This window comes from Aethina tumida, chromosome 4, assembly GCF_024364675.1.
Source record: "Aethina tumida isolate Nest 87 chromosome 4, icAetTumi1.1, whole genome shotgun sequence".
NCBI lineage: Eukaryota > Metazoa > Arthropoda > Insecta > Coleoptera > Nitidulidae > Aethina > Aethina tumida.
The window spans coordinates 13788486-13814944 of NC_065438.1; the positions used below are offsets into that span (position 1 = coordinate 13788486).

At 23.4% G+C, this 26459-nt stretch overlaps 1 protein-coding gene across 3 annotated transcripts in view; it reads left to right on the top strand.

Moving 5' to 3' along the window:
• LOC109602828 (four and a half LIM domains protein 2) overlaps window positions 1–26459 on the top strand; it is a 126186-nt gene that overhangs the window by 43301 nt on the left and 56426 nt on the right. The window contains exon 1 of one of the 3 annotated variants that reach the window (XM_049966734.1): window positions 1881–2179. The exons of the other annotated variants lie outside the window; for them this stretch is intronic. Within the exon in view, the coding sequence (XP_049822691.1) occupies window positions 2058–2179 (122 nt within the window). The 5' untranslated portion in view covers window positions 1881–2057. Of the gene's footprint in view, window positions 1–1880; window positions 2180–26459 lie in introns of those variants that run through there. 3 annotated transcript variants of the gene reach the window in all.

Below are 26459 nucleotides of genomic sequence, written 5' to 3' on the forward strand. Positions count from 1 at the left end.
TTAAAAATTTTAAAAACTGAAAAATAAAGTAGACTGATGTTAATATAATACTTTTTATCAATTATTTAACAATTTTGTAATATTCTAGAGCAATTTTGATATTTTTTATTAATACATTTCTAAGAATATTTTATAAAAATAGGTAAGGAAAACATGAATAAATTTAATAAAATATGAAATAATATAATTTAAAAAATATATCTATTGTACTCATATTTATTAAAATTATTCAATTTAATTTCAAATTATTTTTAATTTGTTTAATTTATCATTTTATTGTTTAATTAATCCATTATTATTGTTTTTTATTGCATTTTGATATATAATTAAGTAATTTTTTTTATTTTATAGTTTTTAGAAATAAACTAAAATTGATTTATTATATTTTTATATATTGTATCTTTTTTTGGAATTAAGTTAGTCAAAAATATTAATTTTAATTAGTAACTTAAATTTCATTTATATTTAAAAAAAAATTGGAATATAATCTTCAAAAATTTTGTAAATTTGTCTCTTGTATTTATTAAATTTTTTGTCATTTGATTAAGTTATTTAAAAATTTTTAGAAATTAAAAAAATATATCTGTTGTACTCATATTTATTGAAATTATTCAATTTAATTTTTCATTATTTTCAATTTGTTTAATTTATTATTCTACTGCTTGATTAATTCATTATTATTGTTTTTTATTGCATTTTAATATTTAATTTAAATATATAATTTTACTAAAATTTATTTATTATATTTTTTTTAACTAAGTTAGTCATAAATATTATTTATAATTAGAAACTTACATTTCATGTATATTAAAAAAATTGGATTACGATCTTCAAAAATTTTGTAAATTTGTCTCTTGTATTTATTATATTTTTTGATATTTGAAATTAAAATATTAATTGTTAAAATTTATTTCTTAAATATTTATATATCATATTTTATTATTATTATTATTATTTTGAATTCAGTTAATCAAAAATATTTATAATTTATATAACTTACATTTCATTTATATTAGAAAAAAAACAGAAATATGATCTTCAAAAATTTTGTAAATTTGTATAAATTTTAAGACTTAAATTAGATAAATAATTTTATTTTAATTCTAAGAGGAAATATTAAGTTTTCTAAATATTTACTTGTCCCCAGTATTTATAATATTTTTTGACATTTAATTAAGATAATTTTTTATATTTAAGAGTTTTTAGAAATTGAATAATTTTTAACATTTTAGATATTATATTATTGTTTATTATATGTTTACATTAAAAATAATTACAATTTTATTATTCTGATAATTAACATTCATATCGGGAATATGTATAACTTATAAGCCTCAGAAAAATATCACAATAACGACTTAACAATAGTCGCAAGATAAATTTCCTGGTCGTAAAAATGTCGAAAACAATTTCCAAAAAAAAAAAAAAAAAAAAAATGACCGATATATTTAGATTTTTTATTCAACCGCACGCCGTTATTTTTAGTAATATACCTCACTAATCACACACGTCCCAAACAAAAACCGTATCGTGAAAGCGGGGGCACGCTGAATTATAAAACATACCCACACCGTCCCGAAATATGCGACGCACCAAACGTTTACGAACCCGGTAACATGAATGAATGGTAAAACGAGTCGAACAAAATTTTTTGTCGATCGCAACGACAAATCGCCGCCGCCGCCGCCGCCGCCGCACCGCATTTCGTCCTCCGGCGACGCGTTAGCGCCGCGGTTTCTGCATTTCGCGGATCGGAGGAGCGACGCGCAAGCCCCGCTCGTCGCACGGAATCCGCGGCCAACCATTATCTTCGCATTACGCGCCCGACCGCTGTCAAACGGCACGCGAGCTCCGAGCGGCAAATTTGAAACGTTTGTTTACAAACAATCGTCCTGCGAAGCGCTCGTCCTGGCCGCCGATCGGGCCGGCGATGTTTTCGACGTCGTCCCGCACGTCGATTAGGGGGTTGTTTGCCGGTTCGCAGGTATAAAGCCGCCCCGGACGGGCTGGCCAAGTGCAGTTTTTGATTGTGGTGTGTGTGCGTAACTGGTGCAGTGATGATCGCGAACAATCTTAAGGAGAAGGATCTGTATCCTTGGCAGGGGATCAGTCTGACGTGCATAAGGCTTCTGCAGCTGTACGCGAGGGTTTTCGACCAAGATTTGCACCAAAGTGCGAGGTAAATGTCGATTGGAACATTTTCGGAACATATCCTAACTAAACAGTGTAACAACGTAATACACTTATCATTTGCTTGTTTTGTTTTGAACAGTATACTACCTCAAACAATGTTAAGTACCTAGCAACTCATAATATTATTAATTACTACAAAAAACTATTTTTGCTACTCCTACAACTGTTATTTTGAACCTTTTCCTAACGTTCTGTATCTAGAAACTATATTACAGATTTTATCAATTTGAGTGTTACAAAAAACTGTTTTTTCAACTTCAACAAGTGTTGCTTCCAACCTTTTTCTAATTTATCGAGTATTCAATAGCTAATAACTACATTACGTACATAATATTTGTCTTAATTACTAAAAAAAACTATTTTTACAACTTCTTCAAGTGTTGTTTTGAACTTTTTCCTAAATTAAACAGTGTTCAATAGTTAGTAACTACATTACAGACTTATCATTTGCGTTAATTGTCACAAAAAGCTGTTTTTTGAACACTTCTACGAGTGTTGTTTTACACCTTTTTTAACTTAAATAGCTAGTAACTACATTACACAGTTATTATTTGCCTTCATTGATACAAAAAACTATTTCTACAACTCCTACAAGTGTTGTTTTCAACCTTTTTCTAAGTTAAACAGTATTCAATACTTACTACATTACAGACTTATTATTTGCCTTAATTGTCATAAAAATTCTATTTTTTGAACTTCTATAAGTGTTCTTTTAAACCTCTTTTTGACTTAAATAAAGTTCAATAGCTAGTAACTACATTACACACATATCGTTTGTCTTAATTTCTACAAAAAATCTGTTTTACAACTTCTATAAGTGTGGTTTTGAACCTCTTTCTAAGTTAAACTATGTTCAATATTTCCCAATTACATTACAGAATTATCATTTGCTTTAATTGTTACTAAAAACTGTTGTTTGAACCTCTATAAATTTTGTTTTTAACCTTTTTTGACTTAAATAATGTTCAATAGTTAGTAACTGCATTATAAACATTATATTTTCCTTAATTGCTACAAAAAAACTCTGTTTATTACTTCTACAAGTGTTGTTTTGAACCTTTTCCTAATTTAAATAGTGTTCAATAGTTAGCAACTTCATTACAGGCTTATCTTTTGTTTTGATTGTCAAAAAAACTGTTTTTTAGTCTTATACAAGTGTTGTTTTTTACCCTTTTTTGACATTAAATAATGTTCAATAGCTAGTAACTGTATTACACATATATTATTTACCTTAATTGTTATAAAAAATTGTTTTTACAACTCCTCCAAGCGTTGTTTTGAACCTTTTTCTAAGTTAAACAGTATTCAATACTTACCAACTACATTATAGAATTATTATTTGCCTTAATTGTCATAAAAAAAACTTTTTTTGCTTCTACAAGTGTTGTTTTAAACCTTTTAATAATTTAAACAGTGTTCAATAGTTAGAAAATTCATTACAGACTTATCTTTTGCCTTGATTGTCAAAAAAACTGTTTTTTAAACTTATACAAGTGTTGTTTGAAACCTTTTTTTGACATTAAATAATGTTCAATAGTTAGTAACTGTATTACACATATATTATTTACCTTAATTGTTATAAAAAACTCTTTACAACTCCTACAAGCATTGTTTTGAACCTTTTCCAGTAAACAGTATTCAATACTTACCAACTACATTATAGAATTATTATTTGCCTTTTTTGACATTAATAATGTCTAATGCTAATAACTACATTACACATATTTTATTTTACCTTAATTGCTACAAAAGATTGTTTTTACAACTGCTACAAGTGTTGTTTTGAACTTTTTTCTAAGTTAAATAGTGTTTACTATTTACTAACTACATTACAGACTTATTATTTGCCTTAATTGTCCCAAAACACTGTTAATCTAGTAACTATATTATACACATCATTTTCCTTAATTGCTACAAAAAATCTTACTAACTACATTACAGACTTACTGTTTTAAACCTTTTTTTTGATTTAAATAATGTTCAATAGCTAGTAACTTCACAGGTGTTGTCTTAAATTCTTTTTGACTTAACTAATGATCAATAGCTAGTGTCTACATTACACACATATTATTTGCTTTAATTGCTACAAAAATCTGTTTTTACAACTGCTACAAGTGTTTTTTTTTATCATTTCCTCGTTTAAACAGCCTTAATTCCATCAAAAAACTTTTTTTAACTCCTGCGAGTGGTATTTTGAACCATTTTCTAAGTAAAACAAACAGCACGTTGGATCCTTGAGTATCCGTTAAGAAATACTTGCACTATTCGTCAAGGCGAGGTGATTTGTGTTTGAACCGTGCATTTTAAACAGTACAATTAGCATACGACCAAAATTCATAATTTAATTTACCGCGGTATTATGTGGCGGAAACTTGATTATAAAACGGGACGAAAATCATGTTCGGTTAGGCGACTACTTTTGTTACAGCTGATTGTCGTTTGTGTTGATAAGCTGTAATCGCAAAACCGCAATGAGAGTGTGCTTTTGATAATAACTGTTTAAACTGAGTCGAGTCATTGGATTTTAGTTTTGTCGACGAAAAGTTTTGTTTAAGAAATGTATTTTGTACATGTATGAGATGTTGTTTCTAATAGTTTGTCATGTTTGTTCATTTGTAGTTGATTATAGATAAGATAGTGGATTGAACTAGTATTAGTAACTTCCTTTGTTCATGTTGCGACAAAATAATTTCTTTAAAAAGGTTTTGTTCAGAAAATAAACCAGAATTCTTAAGCCCATTAAGCCGTTATCAGTTCCTCCACGTTTCCAAAAATTGCCCTTCTGAGGATCAAATTAAAATTGAGCCCCGAACCATTTTATTTAACGACAAGTTATCAAATCATTCCCAGAATAACAGTAACAAACACTGAGTATACTGTTGCTTTATTTACTTTCATTCTAAGATTGTTATCGATGATATTATTCATGCAAATGTTTTTTATTGTTCAAAAACAGTACAGTTTAAGATGGCAACGATAAACGTAAGATATACCACACACGTTTGTTTAGAAATCTAAACTGAGCAAAATCACTTAATAAAAAATAATTATTTACTTACTAAATTAGAATTATAAAGTCCTTATTTATTTCAACCAGTGTGTATAAAGAATTAAAATGAGTTTTATCCAGATGCAGGTTATGTTCCAAAATTATATTTTTACGTTGCATTTAATGTTCCACTTAATGGTTTTAGAAATAAAAATATTTTACTACGATCAACTTTGTTTGATTTAAAAAATATTAGGAATAATTAGCATACCGTATGGGTATAGTTATTGTTGTTATTTTTATTCTTTTTTTATTATATTATAGGTAAACCTTTGTAATTTTGTACAACTGATTATTATAAAGGGTAACAATAGATTGTACATAATTATTGTAATTAGCAGCTACAGAATTTGGTTTCTGTGAATCCCCTATTCATTTTTTATGATCATAAAAACATTTTATTATAATTGAAAATTTGATTCATTTTTATTATATAAACAAACATTTATTACGAATAAATAGAATAAACAATACAAATCTTATCTTAATAATAATAATTGTTATTATTATTATTATTAGCATATTTTTGTTTATGTGACAATAGACTCGTTTCATATTAATATGTTTTACTATTGTTTTATAATGGTTTATTTTTATCTGTCACTAACATGTGGTTTAATATAATAACTTTATTTGTTCAAAATACATATGTAAATAGTGAACAATATAACATATATTTACGTAATTTATTTTAGGTTTCTTCATATTTTTCTTAATTCTTTTATAATGATAAAAAAATCTTTATTACAATATTTTTGTTTACTTTAGGAAATTTTAATCTACAATATTTCTTCTAAATGGTTTTCTAATGATGTACTAAATGAATTTAAAAATATTTGACTATGCAATTCATCAAAATTCAATATAACAATTATTTTCAAGGACAAGTTTGATGAAATAATCATATAGAAAACTTTTCCCTTATTATTTCTTCTTAATAAAGCACTATAATTAATAATTTAGTAATATTTTAAGGTACAAATACTTTAAGAATTTAGTATAATAATTACTATTAATATCAGATATTTAGAGAAATAAATTTATTGAAATTGTAATTATTTAATAGATTAAATAATTTGATGAATAATTATTGGAATTAAATTATTAATTATTTTCTCTTTAATACTTCTTTTTAACCTTTGTTTCTAATGAAGTACTATTTTAATATAAAAATTACTTCATTGTACAAATATTTTTTGAATTTTATATAATAATAATGTTAAGAATAATTAATTAGAGGAATAAATTTATTTAAATGAATTATTATCATTCAAATTATATTTTCATTTGTTAAAAAGAATGTTCTTATTTATTATTTTTTCTTATATCATTTTTTCCTAATGAAGTACCATTAATTTAAAAAAAAAAATTTGTTGTACAAATATTATTAAATTTAAATATATTAATTATGGTTAAGATTAAATAATTAGTGGAATAAATTTATTGAAATTAATTTTTTTTAATTAATTTTAATTTAAAAATATTTTATTATAACAATAATTTTTGAAAATTATTAATATTAAATAGTTTGATGAATAATTATTGAAATTATACTTATTCATATCATATTTTTATTTTTTTTCTAATGAATATTAAATATTTTTAGAATTTAATATAATAATTATTGTTAGGAATAAATATTTTAATAAATTTATTATAATCATTTTTAATCAAATTTTTATTTATTTTTTCTGAAAAGTTTGCTTTCTAATGAAGTACTGTGTTAATTTAAATTATAATAATTAAAATCATAAATTATCTATTTAAAAAACGTTTCTTTTTAATATTTTTTCTTAAAACTTTTCTTTCTAGTCAAGTAATATATTAATTTAAAAATGTTTATAGTTAGAGAGACATTTATTGAAATTATAATCATTAAATTATATTTTTATTTATTTAAAAAATGTGCCCCTTTAATATTTTTTCCTATTCTTCTTTCTAATAAAGTATTATATTAATTTAAAAATGGTACAAAAAATGTTTAGAATTCAATATAATAATTATTGTTAAGACAAACATTTCTCTTAAAGTTTTCTTTTCTAATGAAATATGAAATAAAGTATAATAATAATATTTTAATTATTATAATAATAAATGCTAAGAATAAATAGAGTTTAAATGTTTAATTAATATTATTACTTTTTTATTGAGTCCCATATTATTACCATATTTTTATATATTTTTAATATATAAAATGTAGTCAAACATAATGTTAAAACATGTTTTTCATATACTTAATTATTTTATGAATTTAATAATATATTTGTACAATTTATTATAATAATTATTGTTACATTTAAGTAAATCTGGTAAGCAGTTAATGTATAATTAGAAATGCGATTACAGTTAATAATAAACTTCGAATAGTTTACTCAAAGATCCTTTAATCTTGTGATTAAATCAGGTAATTTAAAATTCCATCACATTATTTTAGTCGAATGTTTGTAAACTCATTAACGCAAAATATCAATTCAAAATGCCCACCGACAAGATAATTTGGTTTATATTTGTTTATACCTAACATACGTAGGAAATATACAGGAACACATGATCGGTATTTTTAAAATCACAAATTTTTATCGTAAAAACCTATTTTCGTGTTGACTGGTCGTCGCCGTTGACGCATTTTTTTTGCGAATTCGTTAAGCCAATATGTTTAGTGGAGAACACACAAAACAAAAATAAATGTTATACGTTAATTAAAAAACCTGCGACTGTTTTTCCGATGGCTAAAATATTGCCAATAAAATTTTACGACCTCCTCACCTAATAAACTACTAAATCGATCTCCTCAGGTTAATATTGTTGGCCAAACGACAAAAATAAATATATATTTTAGCTAATAGATTTATTTTCGTTAAGTTTCCAACATTAGCACCTAGCAATGTCAAGTTTATGATTAATCAGAGAATATATAAACCAGACATATGATATATACAAAATGTGGCCAAGGATAATAAATAAGCCAATCGTATTTTTGACACATGATTATTTTGCAGTATGTAATTCAGTGCTTGTAAATTTTTTACCTGCGACTGGCCCACACAACAATTGGTCAAAATTATGAATAAAAATTGTTTAAAGTTTATTAATATATCTGAATCTCACCGGATGTTGTTTCCTGAACTGACAAACGTTTCTCTGAATAACCCACAAAAAAATAATACATGAATAAACGACGTGAAACATTCCCAACGTTATGTTAAAGTTTGTAATCTTAATCCTAAACATTGTGTTAACATTTCTAATCCCATCGAATAAGGATTGCGTTTTTATTAGTGTTTTTTTCTTATCCTGTACGCCATTACTTTCAAATGTCCATTGTTCGAACGGCTCTAATCGCCATAAAATTTTTACTTTTATTCAGATCTACTCGCATGCCCGTGTAATTACTTATAATTAATTGCGATGAAAAATACACTCGAACTAAAATGGCATTGATGTATTTACTGTCTTTAATTATCTTACAATTAGTGTGGGACAGAACAACTTTCAATAAAACTAACGCTACCTGGAAATCCTGCGTTAAAATGTCATCCTTGTTTTTTAGAAGATTGTTCGGATTACTCAAATGGCGGGAATAAATCCAAATTTGTCCATGATTAAATTTATAAAATGACTTGGAACTACTTGGAGTAATAAAATTATTAATGTGGATTAAGATAACAAAAAAATGTAGTTGTTTTATTTTCTCATTAAATCAAAAAACAATAATTACTTTTCTCTTTAATACCTTAATTTCATAACAGGATATGTTCATGTCTCCTTTTTTAATGACAAGTCCTTTCAAAATTGAGACAAGTGATAAATAAATATATTTGCTTTTTGTATTACTCATAATTGTAATAAGAGTACTTAATGCAAAACAATTGTAAAGATTAATAAAAATAAAATAAAGTACTTGTCTTATTTTCTGCCTACAAATCAAAAATATTAATTAACTGTACATTCAGAAGTACTTTTCTCTTAAATAACTAAATTTTTTATCAAGATATTTTAGTATCTTCATTTTCTGCTGTTAATTACGAATTTCGTTGCAAATTTGAGACAAGTGATCAATATACTTACTTTTTATATTATTCATAACCACAATAAGAGTACTTAATGCAAAACAATTGTAAAGATTAATAAAAATAAAATAAAAGTACTTGTCTTTTTTTTTGCCTACAAATCAAAAATATTAATTAACTGTCCATTCAGATTTGAGACAAATGATCAATATACATACTTTTATATTATTCATAACCATACTAAGAGTACTTAATGCAACACAATTATAAAGGAGGATAAAAATAAAATAAAAGTACGTGTCTTATTTTTTGACTACAAATCAGAAATATTAATTAACTGCCCATTCAGAAGTACTTTTCTCTTAAATAACTAAATTTTATATCAAGATATTTTAATATCTTCATTTTCTTCTTTTAATTACGAATTTCGTTTCAAATTTGACACAAGTGATCAATATACATACTTTCATATTATTCATAACCATACTAAGAGTACTTAATGCAACACAATTATAAAGGAGGATAAAAATAAAATAAAAGTACGTGTCTTATTTTTTGACTACAAATCAGAAATATTAATTAACTGTCCATTCAGAAGTACTTTTCTCTTAAATAACTAAATTTTATATCAAGATATTTTAATATCTTCATTTTCTTCTGTTAATTACGAATTTCGTTTCAAATTTGAGACAAGTGATCAATATACATACTTTCTATATTATTCATAACCATAATAATAATTATTTTTTGACTACAAATCAGAAATATTAATTAACTGTCCATTCAGAAGTACTTTTCTCTTAAATAACTAAATTTTATATCAAGATATTTTAATATGTTCATTTTCTTCTGTTAATTACGAATTTCGTTTCAAATTTGAGACAAGTGATGAATATACATACTTTCTATATTATTCATAACCATAATAAGAGTACTTAATGCAAAACAATTGTAAAGATTAATAAAAATAAAAGTGCTTGTCTTATTTTCTGACTACAAATCAAAAATATTAATTAACTGTCCATTCAGAAGTACTTTTCTCTTCAATAACTAAATTTTAAATCAAGATATTTTAATATCTTCATTTTCTTCTTTTAATTACGAATTTCGTTTCAAATTTGACACAAGTGATCAATATACATACTTTTTATATTATTCACAACCATAATAAGAGCACTTAATGCGAAACAATTGTATAGATTGATAAAAATAAAATAAAAGTACTTGTCTTATTTTCTGACTACAAATCAAAAATATTAATTAACTGTCCATTCAGAAGTACTTTTCACTTCATTAACTAAATTTTATATCAAAATACCTTGATATTTTCATTTTATTCTCTTAATGACAAAATTCGTTTCAAATTTGAGACAAGTGATCAATATACATACTTTTAAATTATTCATAACCATACTAAGAGTACTTAATGCAACACAATTATAAAGGGGGATAAAAATAAAATAAAAGTACTTGTCTTATTTTCTGATTATAAATCAAAAATATTAATTAACTGTCCATTCAGAACTACTTTTCTCTTCATTAACTAAATTTTATATCAAAATATTTTGATATTTTCATTTTATTCTCTTAATGACAAAATTCGTTTCAAATTTGAGACAATTGATCAATATACATACTTTTATATTATTCATAACCATACTAAGAGTACTTAATGCAACACAATTATAAAGGAGGATAAAAATAAAATAAAGGTACTTGTCTTATTTTTTGACCACAAATCAAAATTAACTGTCTATTTAGAAGTACTTTTCTCCTAAATAACTAAATTTTATATCAAGATATTTTAATATCTTCATTTTCTTCTTTTAATTACGAATTTCGTTTCAAATTTGACACAAGTGATCAATATACATACTTTTTATATTATTCATAACCATACTAAGAGCACTTAATGCAAAACAATTGTATAGATTGATAAAAATAAAATAAAAGTACTTGTCTTATTTTCTGACTACAAATCAAAAATATTAATTAACTGTCCATTCAGAAGTACTTTTCACTTCATTAACTAAATTTTATATCAAAATATTTTGATATTTTCATTTTATTCTCTTAATGACAAAATTCGTTTCAAATTTGAGACAATTGATCAATATACATACTTTTATATTATTCATAACCATACTAAGAGTACTTAATGCAACACAATTATAAAGGAGGATAAAAATAAAATAAAGGTACTTGTCTTATTTTTTGACCACAAATCAAAATTAATTAACTGTCTATTCAGAAGTACTTTTCTCTTAAATAACTAAATTTTATATCAAGATATTTTAATATCTTCATTTTCTTTTTTTAATTACGAATTTCGTTTCAAATTTGACACAAGTGATCAATACACATACTTTTTATATTATTCATAACCATAATAAGAGCACTTAATGCAAAACAATTGTATAGATTGATAAAAATAAAATAAAAGTACTTGTCTTATTTTCTGACTACAAATCAAAAATATTAATTAACTGTCCATTCAGAAGTACTTTTCACTTCATTAACTAAATTTTATATCAAAATATTTTGATATTATCATTTTATTCTCTTAATGACAAAATTCGTTTCAAATTTGAGACAAGTGATCAATATACATACTTTTATATTATTCATAACCATACTAAGAGTACTTAATGCAACACAATTATAAAGGAGGATAAAGATAAAATAAAAGTACTTGTCTTATTTTCTGATTATAAATAAAAAATATTAATTAACCGTCCATTCAGAAGTACTTTTCTTTTTAATAACTAAATTTTATATCAAGGTATTTTCATATCTTTATTTTCTTCTCTTAATGCCAAATTTTGTCTCAAATTTGAGACAAGTGATAAATAAATATATTTACTTTTTATATTATTCATAACCGTAATAAAAGTACTTGTCTCATTTTCTGATTATATATTAAAAATATTAATTAACATTCCGTTCTGAAGTATTTTTCACTTCAATAACTAAATTTCATATCAAGACATTTTGACATATTCATCTCTTAAGTACAAACTCCGTTTCAAAATTTTTTATAGTTTTCATAAATATAATAATAGTACTAAATACATTTAAAGAGGTTTATAAAAATAATATAAAAGTACTTACTTGTTTTATTTTATCATTATATATCAAAAATATTCATTATCTGTTCGTTCAGAAGTACTTTTCTCTTCAATACTTATTGCAATAAAATTATTATTATGGATGGAAAAAATAGAATAAAATCAACAGTCCGTTAAGGATTATTCAATAATTTAATTGAACATTTACTATTTTTACAACTTAATTTCCTTTCTCAACGAAAAATTTCGTCGGAAAAGTGAACCAAGCAATAAATGGCGATGCATTTTATCATGCAACGGACTGCGATCATCAAAGGCCACGCAAAAGTCGCCGGTATTTTTAAACCGCATTGATTTAAAGAGCATAAATCAATCGGATGGTCGTCGTAAAAACTATTTTAGCTGACACAATGGTCATTTTTATTGGACAACGGAGTATAATTTCGGTTCTGTTTACACTTGTTTCGAATCCGAATCGGAATCGGAATCGTGTCGAAGACTAAACAAACTTTCATCTGGAAATCCGAGTTTTGTAATGTCGTGTACCGATTTATACATATATATTTTTTTATTCCGGGGGCGGCGATCGCTTTACGATCGAAATGCACTCAGGTTAATGAAGCCGTTTCGAACATCGAAGAGATTCGATAAGTTGATAAACAGCGGGTGCGAAAATCGCGGCAAAGGTCGAATTTGCACTTTGCTGGAACTGAAAATTGACGCTCGTTTATTTCGCAAGTAATTTTCAAATTCAATCGGCGAGATGCTTTTTAATGAAGTGGGACGTTTCGTGTGTGTGTGTGAGAACATGATAAATACACCTGTTAACGTGACTCACAACGATTTTGTAGTTCGTCGTGATTTTAGACTAAATTTAAATGTTTTCGGACGAAAATACCTGTTGCTATTAATTGAACTGGTTTTAATTGGTAACGGAACTGTTTTGTAAATACAGTTCGACATAATTAACCGTGTTTTGCTTTAATAGAGGTAATTCAAAAAAGAAAATATGTTGTTTTTAACTTTTTAACTAGTATTGGACTGTTGACAATTTTTTTAATGCCGATGCCAATGTTTTTACTTGAAACATCGGTCGATTACCGATGCTGATGGTCGATGATATTACCGGAAAAGTAATTTATGGTTTTAAAAATAAAATAAATTTCTTTGAATTAATTTTAATTATCCATTATAATCTATTTTTTTTTAACTTGGTGAAGATCTTTCTTTAAATGTTAACGTAATATGTAAATAATAAACAATTTATTAAATTACATATGATGAATGCAATTTTTTTTAAATATATTTTATATATAATTATTTGATATATTTATTTAATCTTCTCTAAAAGTTTTTAAATAATTGTATTTACATTTTAAACTGTTATTTGAATTTAAAAAATAAAAATTGAATGATTTTTTTCTAAAAATATTCTAATCTAAAAAAAAACAATATTTAAAAACTAATTCTTTTTTAATTTATTGATTTTTTTAAATATTCTAATTTTTAATATCCTGTTTTATTCAATTTTTCCATTTACATTTTAAACTATCTCGAAAAATATTATTATTTTTTAAAATTTCTTGATTTTATTCAATTTTTTGATGAAAATTAAATCAATAATTAATATTTCTTAAAACCATTCAAATTTTCATATTTTTAATTTTTTTATTTCAATATAAATAAACAAATGAACTATTTTCATTTTCATAGAATTAAAAAAAAAAACTAAAAGAAAAAACTAATACTGTTTTAATTTATTGACTTTTCTAAAAATATTCTAATTTTTAATATCATGTTGTTTTTTTATTTACATTTTAAACTATTACGAAAAATATTATAATTTTTTAAAATTTCTTAATTTTATTCAATTTTTTTATGAAAATTAAATTATTAATTAAAATTTTAATAGTTTTTAATTTTTAACTAATTCACTTCGGTTTAATTTATTAATTTTTTTCTTTTAAACATTCCAATATTTTATAATTTCATAATTTTAATTAATTTTTTAATGAAACAATATAAATTAATTAAAATTTGTAATACATTTTTAATTTTCAGTTAATCCAGTTTTTTAGTATTCAAATTCAAAAAATATACATTTTTATAATTTAAACTTCATAAAATGAAAATTTATTCAATAATTTAAAAATATTAAATGAAAATATTATTCAATAAATTAATTTAATTTATTGAATTTTTTATAAAAATATATTTTTAAACCTTTTAATTTTTTTATAATTTTATGATTTTTTTCCATTTTTTGATGAAACTGAATAAATTAATAATTATATTTTTAAATATTTTTTAATTTTTAGTTCAATCAGTTATTTAATATTCAAATTGTAAAATATACTTTTTTATACTTTTAGAATAGTTGGACTCTTTTTATTTATACTTTAAATTAATGTCATTCCAGCACACTGAATAATAAAAAAAGGATATTAAAAAACTAAATTTGTTTTAATTTTTAAAAATTTGATGAATTTAAAATTAAATATATATTATAAAATATACTTTTTTATCCTTTTAGAAAGGCCAAAATGTTTTTATTTATATTTTTAATTAATGTCATTGAAAACCACCGAATAAAAAAACAAAATTAAGAAACAAATTTTGTTTTAATTTATTGAATTTATTCTAAAAATGTATAATAAATATTCTAATTAAAATAAATTCAATAATTTTATTAATAATGCATCATTTGATGTATAATGACATAATATATGTATTAATTAATATATTTACATAATACTAATTGGAATGAAAGTTATAAAATAAGATAAGTAAATTTTTGATAATAATTTTTACTATATATAAACTTTAATCACAATGAGAACGGAAATGTCATAAACAGAAAGAACCACAATAGTACAATTAATTATTTTGTTAAATAAAATGTAATCAGATTACAAGTTTTTATTAATTATAAATTAATTAATTAATTAATTAAAAGAAAATATAAATCTATCAAAATAATAATTAGTTCCGCCAAATTTTAATTTGTATTTTAGTCTACAGAAGAAACAACCAAAAATAATACATTCTGTAGTAATTTAATCAAGAAAAAAAATTGGGAAACCAATGTTAGAAACTTTGTATCGATCGAGCCCCAGTTTAATAAATATTTGTATGCAAATCATCCCAGCTACTCATCCATTGATAACAAGATGAAAGACGTACTTTTTTCACTCAGATAAAAGCCAATAAACAGACTTCAATATTTACGAAATTTACATTACACAAATTAAATGCCCAGATTCACCAATAACCGTAAATTAATCAAATTCTATTTTCGAACGTCATTATCTATTAACGTATGCATGTCTATAAATAGCCCAAAAAGGTGCACAAGTAAATATTAAATATTAATACATGTCACAAATTACCAATTTGTTTGTAATTAACCTTAAGAAAATATAATCTTGGGTGGGCCAGTTTATTTTTATGGTACATTATGGGGCAATTGATGTATTTTTCTAGCTTGTAGTCGTTTAAATATTTCACATATTTTGGACAACACCATTAATGTTAATATATTGATAAATTATATTAAATTATTGGGCTCGATTTATTTATGTTAGTTTTTGGCTGCCAATAAATTACTAATTTTTATTTCATCTTCGTTTTATTAGCTGTTTAACAGCTTTAAATTTAAATATGTGCTATAATAATGGTTTTTATTCACTCAACTCTATTAATATTAAGTTTAGCTAAAGATATTTTTAATCTTTGGTTTGACGTAATTTAGTAAATTAATGTTTGTTAATTACAATTGTTGTGCACTTATCTTGATTATGTTTTTAAAGTTCAATAAACCTGTGGAACTGTAACAAAATATTGATAAAAGTCATTTTATAAATTATTATTACTTTGACGACCATAAAAATAAATTGTACAAGTACTGTTAATATACAATTGTTTATTTTAGGTCTAAACTGTTTTAGATTTCATGTAGTTTTAATAAAATAAAATATAAATAACCATAACCTTTAATAACAACAGAAATTTAAGTATTCATAAATATTTTATCAGCAATAATTTGCTGTTTTTCATTACTTTGCTTTTAGACCCTCATAACTCTTGATAGTTATTTTGTTCTTTGTATTAGGGAGAACATTATTCTAGTCCAAGAAATTATTGCATCACACCAATAATAATTAATTATTATTAATATTCTCTACACTCTCTTTGTATATTTATTTAAAATTGGTACAAAAATCTTAAAAAATATTGAGAATTAACAAAATTTGATGTCTATAAAAAATAAAAATTTGTATTTAACATGGGGTGTTTCCACCTCTACTATGAATGATAGTCTCTCATATTTTGATCATACTCAAAAGCTGTGAGATTTTTAATTTTGGTCCAGATTCTCCCAAGTTTCGAGTGGAAGACGTCCCACATCCTCTAATCCCTTAAGGGATGGTCCCTTAAACGTCTCCCAAGAATGCTCCAGTTATGTCCTATTGGGTTAAGGTCTCAATAACCTTAAAATGACTTTGGCACACCTTCGAGATACACAATGACCTGACAAATGACAATCTAATATCGACATTACTTTCCGGTCCCCCTAATATTAAAACACAACCAGTTTTATGAATAATTCCGTTATATTTAAACTAGGATTCAGAAAATTTACTACTGAAATAATAAACCCACTTACAATTATCCTCAGTTTGTGTTCTGAATAAATATTATTCATATCAATTTGGAAATGAAAAAATTGAAACACATAAAATCGTCTTGGTTAATTATAGTTTCCTTTAACGTCACTAAGACCAAAAATATATCTCGGGTTTAATTACCGTGAAATTCGTCCCTCAAAATATTAATATCGGATCGTCGACGAATTTAGAACTTTTTGGTGCAATTGATCAATTAATGTGGTAGGTGTTAATTAACTAATTATCAAGGGCCTGCTTTTAATTTCGTTAATTAGTGAGTATTAGGTAAATGACTAACCTTGAATTGGTCTATTAATCAAGATTTTCTCTATAACCATCGAAATGTCATTCTATTTATAGAGCAAATTTGTTTTCTGCTCACCGGCTCAATTAAAAGGAAATCATTTTTTGCCATTTAATTAATGATCTTCATAAGACATTTATGAGACATTTTTTGCCGCTAGTACAGTTAAATCAATTGATGATTTATTGTTTGATTTTTATGCAAACTCGACTTGGTTTGCGAAGAATGTTAATTAATAATGTACATTTTCCACGACGTATTTCAATAACAAGTCAACAAATTTCATACACACATAAATCACATGTTCAAACAGGAAATTTATATTCAGTCCTGCAGATATTGCATTAGAGAGTCAAATGGAATTCCCGTTGGAAAATCAAAACTGAAACGATGTAAAATCCATATCACACGAACGCTACATGTCTATTTATCATTGCCGTTATATCAAATGCCGTTTTACTTACTTACCAAGTCGTAAAAATAGCTGAAAATCAACATTGAATGGCCTGGTGTCTCACCATTTTTATTATTGCCGTTCAGAATGTTGACTGGCGATCGAGTGAAATGCATATTGCCGTCGATGATGCCCTTATAAGTCGGTGCATTTCTTTAAAAATACTAACGCCTACATACGCAGAAGCCTTTCGAATGGTTCTTTTATTTTTTTTTTTGTTTTATCTGTCGACTGCTAATTGGCGAGATGTGATACTTCGTTATGTGCATTACTGGTTACTGTACGGTTCGTGGCTTGGCTTCAAAAATTTAATTATTCGCTAATGGATTAAAAGAAAAAAAAATAATTAAATATAATTATTTATTATGGTTAATTCAATAAAATTTAAATAAAAAATTATTTAATTTTTATATTTCTTAGAACCTTCTTATAATACTTTTAGGCTTTTTTTCATTTATTAAATATTTTTAATAGCATTTAAAATATATTGAAGATAATATATGTGTATATGTGAGTTTGAGCAAGTTTTTTGTAGACATAATTATTTATTATAATTAATACAATAGAATTTGATTATAGGTAAAAATAATAAAATCAGTATCGTCTATTATTATTATTATTATTATTATTATTCATTATTTACATATTTAATTATGTTATTTTTGTATACAAGTTATACAAAAAATTTTGACATTTTATTAATATGTATTTTATATACAAATATCAAAAAATTTATATTTTTAATATTAATATACAGTGTGGCCCATTTTTTTTCGAATTTTTATAACTAATTTTTATGTCATTTTATGTATTTTTTATTAATTAATATTTAAAATATATTGGGAGTAATAACGTTTATTATAATTATAATAATTCAATACAAATTAATTATAGACAAAAATAATTCATTTTATTTTTTTTTTTCATTATTTACTTATTTATTTATGTGTGTTTTATATAAAAATATTATGATTTTAATACTTCATTAATATACAGAGTGGCCCATTTAAGATGAAAATACCTCAATATTTTTTTATTTACATTTGGATTTTGGCCAACAAAAATTTTTTATATCAATCGATAGAAATTTTTTATAACGTATTTTTATGACAAGGAAAGAGAAAAAATAAGAGACCATTTTTTAAATTAATTAAATAATTTTATAAATGAATATTTAATATATATTGAGGGTAATATTGTGTGTGGGAGAGTTATTAAGGAAAATACCTTTTTAGTAAAAATAATTACTATATTAATTAATTCATACAATTTAATTCTAGGTAAAAAATAATAAAAAAATCAAACATTTAATTTTTTCTGCCATTATTTATTGACTTATTTATGTGGTGTTTCTTATATACAAATAATATAAAAATATTATAATTTTGAACTTTATTAATATACAGTGTGGTCCCTTTAAGATGAAAATACCTCTATATTTTTTTCATTTACAATTGGAATTTGGTTAATTAAAATTTTATTAATATCATTATTTTTTATATCCAACGTTTTTATCATATTTTTATGTTTAAAATTGAGAAAAAATAGGAGATATTTTTTTTAGATAATTAAAGATTTTTTTAATGAATATTTAAAATACATTGTGGGTAATAATGTGTGACAGTTAAGGAAAATAAGTTTTTTAAAAGAAATAATTATTATATAATAATTAATTCAATACAATTTAATTATAAGTAAAAATAATTAAATCAATTTTTTATGATACTATTTATTTATGTTCTATTTTTTATATACAAATAATATAAAAATATAATTTTAACACTTTATTAATATACAGTGTGGCCCATTTAAGATGAAAATACCTCTATTTTTTCATTTATAATTGGAATTTGCTTAATTAAAATTTTATTAATATCATTATTTTTATATCCAACGTTTTTATCGAGATTTTTTATAACGTATTTTTATGTTTAAAATTGAGAAAAAATAGGAGATAATTTTTTTAGATAATTAAAGATTTTTTTAATGAATATTTAAAATACATTGATGGTAATAATATGTGTGACAGTTAAGGAAAAGAAATTTTTTAAAAGAAATAATTATTATATAATAATTAATTCAATACAATTTAGTTATAAGTAAAAATAATTAAATCAATTTTTTATGATACTATATATTTATTTATTTACGTTCTATTTTTTATATACAAATAATATAAAAATATAATTTTAACACTTTATTATTTAACTTAATATACAGTGTAGCCTATTTAAGTTTAAAAAAGTTTCATTTTTATTTCATTTACAAATATAATTTGGTCAATAAAATTATATCCTTTGATATTTTATGTCAAAGAATGTCAAACTTTGATACATAAGAAATAAAATGTCAAAATTAGACATTTTTCACATTTTATTCGACGATTTAATGTGTTTTTGAATTCTTTCAATATTTATTATAAAATATTCTAATCAATTTTTTTAAAAAAATTAATTAATTAATATTTTATGGTTAGGTTAATCTGTCTTAAATTTTATACAAAAATAATCAGTAAGAATACTTTAGAATCCATAAACCAACAAATAGAAATTTAGTTTAGTTTTATTGGAAACTTTTGATTAATATTAAATAAAAATTATTTAAAAAATAATAATCATAAATAATTAATTTATAAATTCAGGTACAAAAGGAAAATTGTATGCAAATTTTACTTGATAATTAGAACGATAAATTTTAATGGACGTCTGTCTTCAGGCACTGCATTTCAGTGACAGTTTAGAATAGTTAATATTATTAAAATATAAAAAATATTATAAATCTTAGAAAGAACACTGAACAAAATAAAAAAATATATCACAAAAATTTGCCAATTTTATAAATTGGTTATATTGGTTTCTCTAACACAACTTAAAAAGGGGTATAAAATATGGATGATAGATCAAAGAAAACTTTTTTCTTTTGATGCCAAGTTTATCGACGAAATTCTTATAGAGTTTTATCTTTTTCAATGTTTAACGTGTTACCACCACTTTATTTTAGGGCACAGCAAAATAAATGCCATGAATAATGCAAATGTCATCAAGATAAATAATAAATTATTACTATTTTAATAATAATTAACCCCCATAAAAAGATTTTAAAAGAAAAAATACGCATTGAACATTTTATACGAGCTGGGCTTATTTATTTCAAAACTTCCACACATAATATAGCGATTTAATCAAATCAAATCCCGGCAGAAAATTCTGAAAATAGAGACATTTCGATACCGATCCGGCGGTGTTGCCTTTCACCGATGGAATCCGCCATGCGAAAAGTTCAATCAAAAAGGCGATCCACCGTCCGAACATTGTCAGACGCCGCTTGGGAGTTAAATCAAGGCGGCTGATGCCGTCTTTTATCATTCGAACGGCATTATATTATTCTTTTTTCTACGGCACAATCTTCAATTGGCAAGATATGGCACTTAATTATGCGCATTAGTCGTTTTATATAGGTTGGTGCACGTCGCCGCTTTTCCATTTTGACATTTTAATGGGAAAAAATATCGCGCCCGCGGGCCGCAATCCATTACGAATTTGTCCTAACAACATAATTTTCATTTTGATGTATCTCGCGTATAATTAGCCGGCCGGCGTAAATAAAGCCGGATTTATGCAACAAATCGCTTTTGCCACAGAATATAACTTCTGGAATGCAATTCCAACATGTTTTACCGGTGCAACGTAAAAATAATCGTTGCAATGTTTCTGTTCATTTTGTTTAAGTATTAGGTTTGTGAATGTTCTTTTAATAACGAATTTCGTAATGTACTGCATATCCTAAATTAGTAGAGTTTGTATGACACGAGTATTTCCTGACCAAAACTGATTTTAGTGTTCTGAGCTCAGTTTTTTTAAGCAACATTGATGAGATTTATGTCATTTACAGGAAAACTCACATATGAAAGCTAGGGAGAAAATCATTTAAAAAAATATAGAGTAGTGTCCATAATTTTAACAATTTTTTTATTTTTCAGTGTTCAAAATTTTTACTTTACAGTTATTTATTGCTGTCTGTGAATTTTGTAATTGGAAAATATATTTTTATGAATATTTAAAATATATTGAGGGTAATATTACGTGTGTATGTGAATTATTAAGAAAAATAAGTTTTTTATAAGAAATAATTATATTTAATTAATTATACAATTTAAATATAAGTAAAAATAAAAAAAACAATTAATTTTTATGATATTATTTTTATATAAAAATATTACCACTTTATTAATATACAGAGTGGTTCATTTAAAATTATGAAAGCTAAGGTGAAAATTATTAAGAAAAATAAGTTTTTTATAAGAAATAATTATATTATAATTAATATACAATCTAAATATAAAAATAAAAAATCAATTAATTTTTATGATATTATTTACTTATTTATTTATATGCTATTTTTATATAAAAATATTAACACTTTATTAATGTACAGAGTAATCCATTTAAGATTATGAAAGCTTGGGAGAAAATCATTTAAAAATATTCAGAGTAGTGACCATAATTTTAGCAATTTTTTAATTTTGCAATGGTCAACATTTTTACTTTATAGTCATTTATTGCTATCTATGAATTTTGTAATTAGGAAATATTTTTTATGAATATTTAAAATATATTGCGGGTAATATTACGTGTGTATGTGAATTATTAAGAAAAATAAGTTTTTATAAGAAATAATTGTATTATAATTAATCATACAATTTAAATATAAGTAAAAATAAAAAATCAATTAATTTTTATGATATTATTTACTTATTTATTTATATACTATTTTTTATATAAAAATATTACCACTTTATTAATATACAGAGTAATCCATTTAAGATTATGAAAGCTAGGGAGATAATCATTTAAAAAAATACAGAGTAGTGACCATAATTTTAGCAATTTTTTTATTTTTCAATGGTCAACATTTTTACTTCATAGTCATTTATTGCTATCTGTGAATTTTGTAATTAGGAAATATTTTTTTATGAATATTTAAAATATATTGTGGGTAATATTACGTGTGTATGTGAATTATTAAGAAAAATAAGTTGTTTATAAGAAATAATTGTATTATAATTAATTAACAATTTAAATATAAGTAAAAATAAAAAATCAATTAATTTTTATGATATTATTTACTTATTTATTTATATACTATTTTTTATATAAAAATATTACCACTTTATTAATATACAGAGTGGTCCATTTAAAATTATGAAAACTAAGGTGAAAATTATTTAAAAAAAATACAGAATAGTGACCATAATTTTAGCAAATTTTTTAATTTTCAATGGTCAAAATTTTTACTTCATAGTCATTTATTGCTGACTGTGAATTTTGTAATTAGAAAATATTTTTTTATGAATATTTAAAATATATTGAGGGTAATATTACATGTGTGTGTGAATTATTAAGAAAAATAAGTTTTTTAGATGAAATAGTTATATAATAATTAATTATATAATTTAATTATAAGTAAAAATAAAAAAATCACTTAATTTTTATGACATTATTTACTTATTTATTTATATGCTATGTTTTATATAAAAATATTAACACTTTATTTATATACAGAGTAGTCCATTTAAGATTATGAAAGCTAAGGAGAAAATTATTTAAAAAAATACAGAATAGTGACCATAATTTTGGCAAATTTTTTATTTTTCAGTGGTCAAAATTTTTTATTGCTGTCTGAATTTTGGACCAAAGAACGTAATAATTTATCTACAAGGACATATTTTCATGGTTTGTAATTGGAAAATGTTTATCAAAATCAGTCAAAAAATATAAATTTTCTATTTTATGAGGGTTCCTCTCTTTCATATGGACCACACTGTATATAACATTTTTTAGAATTTATATTTCTATATAAAACAATAATAATAGTAAATTAATATTATTTTAATAGTTTTAACGTTAAATAAAGGAATTATGTCTAAAATATAAAACATAATGACCACTGTTGTATATAGTGTGGCCAGCAGTGGCGCCTACTCATATCTGGCACGACCCCACCTATAAAAATTAATTATTCCCATAATGTTAATACACATTTTCTGTGTTTTTATTCTTTGAAATAGAATATTACTTAATATTTAAACAAGAAAAGAAAGAAATGTCATATGTTGCAAAATCGACAATTAAACAAGCAATAACAGTTTTATATTAATTAATATTTTGTTCGCAAGTTCTCCAGAGGCAGTTTTCGCGTCAGTTGGTTTCATAAGTGAATCTTAATTATTTCTATTTGCTTTCAATACTCGCGCATGCGCTTTAAGGTCAGACTATTGTTTTAATTGTAGGAGAGCTGAGCCGTGCCTCTAATTGGCGATTCTTGAGTTTAAAGAACTATTAGATCAAAAGCACTGATCATTTAAATTTTATGTTGTTAGTTATTCGTAAATATATTTTTGTATACTATATAATGAGTTTCACTGGACACAAACCTCACGAGTCGTCACTGGTGCCCAGAAAAATAACACAAAATTTAAAATTAAATATTTTGTACGATATTTCATAAAAGGATTTAATTCAAAGTTTGCCCCGTCCGTATAAAAAATATATTTCAATTATTCAACTAATTAACTATAAATAGTAATGATAATATATTAAATTTTCTCGGACTATATTCAACTCTGGACATTTAAATAATTTTTTCTTTGGACACCCAGTATATTTTTCACCAATATTATTATTATTAGATAATTAAAATAACATAACAACAACAAGTTTATAAGTTGGAATTATAAACTAATATTTCTAAAGCGTCCACATTTGTTGTAAAAATCCACGTCTTACACTTCATAACACCCAAAAGCTATTTTATAAAATAATAATAAAAATGGCGAATGCGCCCCGAGATTTCCCGACCTGATAACGACTTAAAGGATGCGGTCTAATTTAATTATCAAAGACGAAACAGTTGAAGCACGCAATCCGCCGTAATTGGATTCGAAATGAGCAACATTTATTTATAAACATGGATTAAGACTGGCACTTTCACGTTTACACGCGGATCGTTATCTCGGTTGCATACCATTAGGTTTGCGGCGTTCGAGAAATTACATATATTATTTCGTTGCCGTGTTTCTATTTATTTGTTGTTGCTCTGGGACGTATAAATAATGTTTTATGTGTGGGGTGTCTCGTCTTGTAGGAAATATTTCCAATTAAATTTAATAAGGATTGAAATTTATGGCGCTTATTGACACGTGGGGACAGGGAAGGAAAATTGGACGGTGGCTGTTTGGTTGCGGGAAATGAGGCATTTCTTTATTTGTCATTTGTGAATTATTGGGCTATATTTTATAATAAAGGTTATCGACATTGACAAACTAAATTTTTCAAATAATTTAGTGTAATTGTAGCAATAAAAATATATTTTATATTACTTATAAATGTTCATACATTTTCATTTGGTAAATTATTAGATTTGAACATTTGATATTACAATATCTTAATTTTTGTGTCTAAAAATGTATTTAAAATATGTTTGTATTAATTCATAGAATAAGTGATGAAAATATGCTTAATTAATTTTCAACAAAAATAAATATTATAAATATTTAATATTAAGTTCCAGGTATAAAAATGGATTTTATGTAAAAATTTTAATTCAAATAGACAATTAGATAATTGATTATTAATATCAGTACCGCTAAAAAAATCTTAAGATTTTGATATAGTCACCACACACAAAAAAACTGTTAATTTCTTTGAAATATGCATTCATTAATGGAATTAAGTAGGCATGAAAAAGCGACAAGGCTAAATATCCATAAGAAAGATAATTTAAATAAATATCATAAAAATTGATTATCATTACTTGAAAATCAATTATATTTGTTTATGATTTTTTGTATCTATTAAAAGTCTATTTTAAGAATGTGATGACATCTTAAACATTTACATGGTTTCAAAGATATTCATATAAAATTTAATTAGAATAATTAATATTTTATATTAAGTTGTTAATTTGATACAAAATACTTTCTTTTTGTAAATTATATATTATTAGTCCATAAATTATATATTATTGTGTCCAAAATATTGTTTGTGTCTTTAATTTATCTTTATTCTCTTACTACTTAATTTTGTTTAATTTTTTATTATTATTTTTTGTTTATTTTAATTTTTAAATTATTTATAACTAAATTAAATGGAATCAAATGTTATTGACATTTTAAAAAAACAGATTGTATATTTTATTCTATCTTTAATTTTTCTTTATTATTTTTTATTTTGTCTTTTTATTTTTTTTATATCTCACATATTTTTAAACTATTAATTAAATTAATTTATTTATTGTAAGATTAATTGCAATCAAATTAATAGGTCAATTAATAAATGTGTTATTAAATATTAAAAAAAGCTTAAACAATCGTTTTAATTCTGTTTTTAATTTGTCTTTATTATAATTCTGTTTAATTTTTTTATTTTTAAATATGAATATTATTGTTATAAATATAATTTCTAATATTTTTTTATTTTATTTTTTAAATTATTTACAATTAAATTAAAAGGACAGCAAAAATGTGTTCAAAATATAATAAACATATAAAAACAAAAAATAGTAGATTTAATTGTATCTTTAATTGTTCTTTATTATTTTTTTATTCTATTTATTTAATTTTATTTATTATATTATTATTAGTTTTTATTTTTAGATTAATTTCATAATTCATATTCATTCATATTAAAACTATTTTCAAAATTAAAAAACAGTAA